This window comes from Engraulis encrasicolus, chromosome 7 (assembly GCF_034702125.1).
Source record: "Engraulis encrasicolus isolate BLACKSEA-1 chromosome 7, IST_EnEncr_1.0, whole genome shotgun sequence".
NCBI classification, from domain to species: Eukaryota; Metazoa; Chordata; class Actinopteri; order Clupeiformes; family Engraulidae; genus Engraulis; species Engraulis encrasicolus.
The window spans coordinates 6,293,036-6,300,872 of record NC_085863.1 but is presented as its reverse complement, the minus strand read 5'-3'; the positions used below and the strand labels follow the sequence as shown (position 1 = coordinate 6,300,872).

Sequence of the window (7,837 nt, the reverse complement as noted above, 5' to 3'; positions counted from 1 at the left end):
ATGTAATGTAGTGTAGTGTAGTGTAATGTAATGTAGTGTGGTGTAGTGTAATGTAATATAGTGTAGTGTAATGTAGTGTAGTGTAGTATAGTGTAGTGTAATCCTGACCTGGAAGACGTGGTGTATCTGGTCTGGGGCCTCGGGCACGATGGGCATGGGGCTGCATGCGGGCAGCAGGGAGAGCACCCTGAGGGCCTTGAGGTGGCGCTCGGAGAAGGTGTGCCTCATCTCCTCCACCAGGCCCGTTAGCACCGGTACCGAGATGGCGTCCCGGTAGTAGGCCTCGGGGGACTCGGCCAGGCCCGCCTTCTCGGGGAACACAACCAGGCCCGAGATCCGGGTCACCAGCTGCACGGCCTGCTCGAACCACGCCGCATGCACCTGGACGGGAGCAGATCAGATTTAGGAGATTAGTAATAATTATAATAATTCAATATCAATAATATCTATAATTAACAAAAATAATCTATTGTGAACCACGCCGCATGCACCTGGGCAGGAGCACATCAGATTAGGAGATTAGTAATTATTATAATTTAATATCAATAATATCTATAATTAACAAAAAGCATCAACTGTGAACCACGCCGCGTGCACCTGGACGGGAGCAGATCAGCTTAGGAGATTAGTAATTAGAGATGCACAGGATCCAAGATCCAGTTCAGGATCCGACAGGATCTTAAGCAGTGGATCCGGTATCCGGCAGTTACCTAAAAATCAGGATGTGGTGCATCTCTATTAGTAATTATAATAATTCAATATCTATATAATATCTATAATGAACAAAAAGCATCAACTGTGAACCACACCGCATGCACCTGGACAGTACCAGATCAGATTAGTAGATTAGCAGTAGCAAAAATAATTTTATTGTTATGGATGCAGGGGTGATAGTGAAAAAAAATCCTGAGCCTGAACTTTTTTCCCTGCTCTAACGACGACGACAAGATGCTGCATAGTGACGTAATGTAGGCCTACTGTATTTCGACACATTATTCAAACATTTAATAGCCCATTATTCAAGCCTGATAGTAGCGAAAACCCTGAACCTTTCTGAGATAAAAATAATATAATGGCTAATTATTATCAATGTTTTTATTTTTGAAAACTCTGTCAAGCCTGAAATCAGGCATGGAGCCTGAATACTATCAGCCCTGTGGATGACCTTTTTGAATCTTGGCAACAGTGCTCCCCCCAAAAAAGTAGGGATGCACCGATACTGATACTGGCACCCGATACTGCTCATTATACTCGTACTCGGACTCGTCAAGCACTTGCCGATACCAGGAACGATACTGCTATTACACAAAACAAAGCAAAATCTTGTCACATTCTATGGACTTGAAAGCAGCATGGAAAAAGGTGTCACCTCATACATTTACTAACATTTAAATCTACATGGAAATGGACAACAAAAATATCACGGGTGGAAAAAAAACAGATCATGAATCGGCAAGTACACACATTACTGTACTCGTACTTGTATCGGTTTTCAAAAAAGTGGTATCGGTGCATCCCTACAAAAAAAGTCAATAAAATCCCAATATTAGATTCCTGAGCACAGCGCGAGTGATGCAGATTATTGAGGGTATTTCCCATGGCGCCACCCCTATTAGGCTTTTATTCTGAAGCGAGTGGCGTCGTGGGTTATTACTAATTGTAAATGTAACGGGGCATTAGTAGTAGTGTAGTGTAGTGTAGTGTAATGTAATGTAGTGTAGAATACTCAATGCCTGGACGTTCTGCACCGCGTTGACCAGCGCCTCGATAGTGTAGTGTAGTGTAGTGTAGCATAATGTAGTGTAGTGGAGCGTAGCGTAGTGTAGTGTAGTGCAACTTAGTGTAATGTAATATAATGTAGTGTACTCACCGTCTGTACGTTCTGCAGCGTGTTGACCAGCGTCTCGGTGATCTGCGGAATCTTCTCCAGCTCGCAAACGATGTCGGCCGGGTTGCCGCAGCGGAACACGGTGCTGCAGTTCCGCAGCGGCGCGCAGGCGTTGCGCAGGATCACCAGGGTGACCACGAACTCGGTACGGCGCACCACGCAGGACAGGAGGCCGGCCCGCAGCGCCATTGCCGGGCTCCAGGTGCCCTCCATGTTGGCGTTGACCGAATCCAAGCAGCACAAGATGGCCTGCAGGTAGGGATGCAAATTATCAAGACATTAATACCTTATCGATTGGCTCACGATTAATTGATTAGCAGCGTTTTGCCCCCAAAATCTTCATGTTTCCCGAAAAAAAAACCCCCATTAAATCCAAAATATTTAATTAAAAATTGAGATAAAACACTACATTTAAATTAACTCTATTTAATCCACAGGATGACCTGCAGGTAGGGATGCAAATGATCAAGCATGTATCCAGCATTGTAGCATGCTACACGGATCCATTGACTTTCACTAGCTTAGCGACAAGCTCCCTCTTTTAACTTGTCTTAAAGCAAGACAACGGCTTACATGAAAAATAACACTTTTTAGTATTAAGCCCCAAAATAGTGGCATACCCCTTTAATACCTTATCGATTGGCTCACGATTAATTGATTAGCAGCGTTTTGCCCCTGAAATCTTCATGTTTCCCGAAAAAAAAACCCTACTAAATCCAAAATATTTAATTAAAAATTGAGATAAAACACTACATTTAAATTTAACTCTATTTAATCCAAAGGTGATTTAAATATTCACATTATTCACACCACTCTTGACACACACTCTTCACATGCCCACTTCACCTGGGTCTCTTGTCAGTCGAATTGGCGATTAATTGCGATGAATGTTTTTTTTTAAAGTAACAGATCACCCTTTTTTGATTTTCACATATTTGCAGTATTTCCCAGCATTCTTCATGAATGTGCATATCATTTTCTTCTGATTATTTTCAGTACTTAGATTTATTGGATCAGAATTATTAGCATAGCTTAGCATAATCACTGAAAGTTAAGTGGTATCTTTAGCATCAAGCCACAAGTGATCACTGGACCGAATTAAATTGCTGTTTTACACTGGTGAATGTCACATTCATTTTCAAGTGGTTTATAAGTACATTTGATGATGTTTAATTTTGTACCATAGACTAGCATTACTATACCTAATTTGGGTATACTGTCAAACGGGGCAATGCAAACACATAGACGAAAATGATATGCACATTCATGAATAATGCTTGGAAATACTGCAATTATGTGAAAATCAAAAAAGGGTGGTCTGTTCCTTTAATCGATCAACAGCTTAATCGATTAAAGGCGATTAATCGATTTATTGTTTGCATCCATCCTACCTCCAGCGTGTCCGTCAGGGCGTCGAAGTAGTCCTCCCTCTTCCTCCAGCGCGAGCAGCACGTCTCGGGGATCTCCTCGAAGGCCTCGTGCGGCGCGTTCAACAGCCCGCCGACCGTCTCAGCCAGCTTGCTCTCCAGCGTGGGCGACTGGTCGAAGAAGCGCAGCAGGTCCTCCACCACTCCCAGTACGGTGGAGACGTGCTCGCACTGCAGGCTGCCCGCTAACCAGCGCGCCAGGCCGCACGACTCGCTGGGCGTCACGGCAGCCAGCGGGTAGCTCTCCAGGAAGTCCAGGGACATCTTGCGCAGGCTCTGGCTCTCGGCCGGGCCCGAGCGCAGGTAGGCCTGGCCGCGGCAGTAGCTCATGGGCACGCCCCACTCCTCCGTCAGTGTCTGGGCCAGCGCCTTCGCCTGCGTGTCTCGGTGGCAGCCCTCCGCCAGCGGCAGGAAGCCCAGGAGCTCCACCTTGGGCGTGGAGTCGCTGATGAACCTGATGAGCGATTGTTTAGTTTAGTTTATTGCTTATTTGACAGGGAGCATGTACAAGACAGAATCTAGTACCAGAGTTAGCTAGAAGCTAGTTTACATCTGTGGTCCCTGGGCAGGGAGCTAAAAAAACACACATTAAAAACAGACAATAGATGTACTACTGTTGCCACTACAAGTCACAAATTGGAGCAGCAACAGAATCCTACTAAAACATGTACAATCGCATTATCACAACAAGGCAATACACACATGATGATGCACATGCCATATGGCAGTGCTTACTGTAACAAAGCACAATGATCAGATCATTAGACAGTTAAGCAGCTGTGGCTATTTCATGGCTTACAAGACTTTTTGGGGTCTTTTTTTGGACTTTATTTGATAGGACAGTGTGAGAGGTGGGACAGGAAGCGAATTGGGAGAGAGAGACGGGGAGGGGTCGGCAAAAAACCCGGGTCGGGAAACGAACCCGGGTTAGCCGCATGGCCGGCTATTTAATGGCCAATACATTGCACTTGACATTAAAATCCAACAATTAAATAAATAAATAAATACATTAAAAATATGTTTGTTCACATCAATACACTTTAAAAATGCTTCACTGTGGTACGAACCTGATGAAGACCGGCAGGTACTTCTTCAAACCCACAGTCACCACTTGGTCGGTGATGATGGAGAAGAACGGCGACGACTCCATGACTTCCTCCAAGATGGCGGCGCGCACGGCTTTCACGGCGGCCTGCAGGAACTCGGCGTCGGTGAGGCCGGTGCCGTCGCTGTTGACCGGCGACCAGTGGCACAGGCTCAGCTCCTCGGCCAGCGCGTCCTGGTCCTCGGCGGGCACGCTGGCGAGCGTGGTAGCGGCGGAGGTGGCGGCGGCGGTGCCCGCTCCCCTGCGGGCCAGGCGGGCCGCCTGCCGGAACAGTCTCTGGGCACTCATGCGGTTGTCGCCCGCGTGCCCGTTGGCGTCGACGGCGTTCTGCGTAGCTCCGGGCTCCTCCTTCACGTTGGAGGTGAGAGCCTCGTCGTCGTACGCCTCTCCTTCCTCGTCCGCTAGGGATAGAGCGAATTAGGTCACAAACAATTAATAGTCAATTCATTATTTGTATAAATGTCTTACTTCACTGAGGGGACAGATTTAAAGAGGGATTTAATACACCATATTCAGCAAATAATAGTTAAAATGTAAGCTTTGCTTGAATTCATAGTAGTTATTCTAACAGGGATGACAAACTCAGGCCCGGGGCCCAAATTTTTCATTTTATTTGGCCTGTTAGATCATTTCAAAAGTGTATTACAGTTGGCCCACATACACCACCAACATTGAGTAGCCTCATATAACTGCTCTAAAACATGAGGACATTTTATGGAAAGGTTTTGATTCATAAATACAAGGTATCAGTTAGGTGTTTGTTTCAAATATGAATTGAGCCAATTATTTAATTTACTCACCTGCTGCATTAATCTCGGAGTTCTTCATGATGCTTTTAGATTCCTTATCCTGGGAATAATAATAATAATAATAAAAAAAACACACACACATTTTGCTACATGATCATCAAAAATCCAAAATCGAAAACTTAAGCCTACATGTTTTACACCCTATACTTAAAAGATGATACACTTCCAGACTTGCATTATATGTAATCTACACTTTCAGAAGAATCACAATAAATAAAACAGGGCTCTAAATTAACTTTTTTTTTCATCACAAGCCGAAATGGCTCATAATCCTACTAGCCAAACACACATTCATTTGGCCAGTTGGCTGATGTTAATTTAGAGGCCAAAATAATAATAATAATAATAATAATAATAATAATAATAATAATAATAATAATAATAATAATAATAATAATAAGCATCTTCTCATCATCTTGAAGTTGGTATCACGCTTGGCACGTAGCATTCATCAGAAGACTTGCAATGAATAATAATAATAATGAAAAATTAAGAACTGAACCGTACCAGGCGGATCCCCTCCAGGGCCTGTGGCGTGACCTTGAGGCACTGCGAGACCATGCGGTCAAGGTCGCGGCTGAAGTTCGTCCCCACCTGCAGCATGGCCAGGCAAGGCGTGCGGTCCTTACTGAGCGTGCTCTTCAGGTAGTCCTGGTACATCTTGTGCCGCGTCGTCTCGCCGCAGAACTCCAGCGCCGTGCTGGGCAGGACGCACATGATGCGGAGCAGCGTGGCGATGTTGCTAAAGTACTGCATGACGGGCAGGCGCAGCGTCTGGAAGATGGTGTCGGGGATGGTAATGGTCACCATCTTGGTTTTCCACTTGACCCTCCAGCAGCTGAGCTCCGTGGGGAAGTTGTCCGGGTCGGGCAGGTCGTGCACGTACAGAGGAGGCTTGGACTTCAGCACCTCAAGGCAACGCAAGGAAAGGCAAAGCAAGGCAATTTTAATTTTACAGCACCTCAAGGCAACGCAGGGAAAGGCAAAGGCAAGGCAACTTTAATTGTATAGCACATTTCATACACAAAAATGCAGTCCAATGAATGTGCTTCACGAAAAAGTGAAAATAAATAAATAAATAAAATGAAAATAAAAGCACAAGGCGTGGCAGGTGAAAATAGACTACTACTAATAATAATACACATTTAAATAACAATACTACTAAGTAATAATAATTTAAAAATTCAAAATGATACCTCGAACATGTAGCTCACCGTGACCGAGCACGGCACCAGCGACAGGAAGTTGAGCGCCTCCTTGTGGTCGTCCGAGAAATGGTCCTTCACCGCAGCGATCAGGTTGTCCACCAGGGGGGTGCTGAGCGCCTCCTTGTAGTGCGTGGAGGGCTTGACCATGCCGTCTCTGGACACGGCCGGCACCCCCTCGGGCAGCCTGATCTGCACCTTCAGGCTCTGGGCGATGGCACACGCCTCCTCGAACCAGTTCTGGTGGAACACCTGGATGTACATAGGGGGGTGGAGGACGATATGGCAAAAATGTCATATAAAGATTTTTTTTTCTTCCACATAAAAACGCAATCTCGATTTCTTTATCACGATTTTCCATAAACAAAAACAACGGCAGGTATTATCGGAGGACCTTGCTGAGTACATTTGCATTTTTTTTTCCTGAATACACTGCATTTATCAATTTGCAAACATTATGAACAAATTAAAATAAATGACAACACTGATAAATTGCACTATTTGGAATACAATAAATTCAGTAAAACAATAAAAGACAACACTAAGTACGTAAAGATCACTCGGTAACACTTTACTTTACGGATCGCTAATAAGGTGTTATAGTCAGGTATCTTGTGTAAATTCGTTCAATTTTTTTGGGGATTATGAAAACTATATATTTTTGGAAACCTTAGACTGTGAGGAATCAGAAGAGCGATGTTTGACAATTTTTTTGGGTTGCTATGGTGACCATATAGGGCTTTCAAAATGGCCGCCTTCTAATACCAATTTATCCTATCTTGCATCTTCAGGAATACCTGTAAATTATTTTTTAGCAATCAATTTGTCATGTGGGATGAGAGAAAATATTTCCATATAGTTTTGGATGATCAGTGACCCATACTTGAGTTTTTGTTATGTTTTATTTTGTTTTAAGGCGAGACAGGGCAGGTAAATAGGGTACATTTTTAAACTTACAGATATCACTATGAAACTTTACCAGTCAATTAATCATATGAACAGGACAACAAAATGTATTACAAGTTTAGTATAATGTTAAGTTTAAATGTACTTATTAGGCTATATCTAATTAAATATGCACTAATTTGCATATAATTTGAAGCAACTAATCTGGCCGTCTGAAAAAGCCAGATGTAAAATTATTATTATTATTTTGTTAGTAGTCCTATGTGAAATACAAAAACATAGCCACAATTCCCTCTCTATCACCTTTTTTATCCAATAAATCAGAAAATACTGCCAATGACCTTACAAAATGGCTTTTCGGGCTATTTTTATGCCTATGATGTCATGAATGAGATATCATCAAATCCCTCAATACAAAAATTCACACTATTGCTAAGAATAGGCCTGCAAAGTTGGGTGCAGATAGGTTCTATAGCAGAGGAGATTATTTGCTCAGA

The 7,837-nt window shown here is 43.5% G+C and overlaps 1 protein-coding gene across 1 annotated transcript in view; it reads right to left on the bottom strand.

The window, feature by feature from the left end:
* The window catches only part of si:dkey-250d21.1 (uncharacterized), a 79,466-nt gene that overhangs the window by 10,324 nt on the left and 61,305 nt on the right, over positions 1 to 7,837 (bottom strand). The window contains exons 19-25 of the mRNA XM_063202747.1: positions 6,426 to 6,686; positions 5,737 to 6,138; positions 5,221 to 5,269; positions 4,383 to 4,821; positions 3,280 to 3,769; positions 1,871 to 2,137; positions 109 to 381 (exon numbers count right to left, since the gene is read on the bottom strand). Coding sequence (XP_063058817.1) covers positions 109 to 381; positions 1,871 to 2,137; positions 3,280 to 3,769; positions 4,383 to 4,821; positions 5,221 to 5,269; positions 5,737 to 6,138; positions 6,426 to 6,686 — 2,181 coding nt within the window. The remainder of the gene's footprint in view (positions 1 to 108; positions 382 to 1,870; positions 2,138 to 3,279; positions 3,770 to 4,382; positions 4,822 to 5,220; positions 5,270 to 5,736; positions 6,139 to 6,425; positions 6,687 to 7,837) is intronic.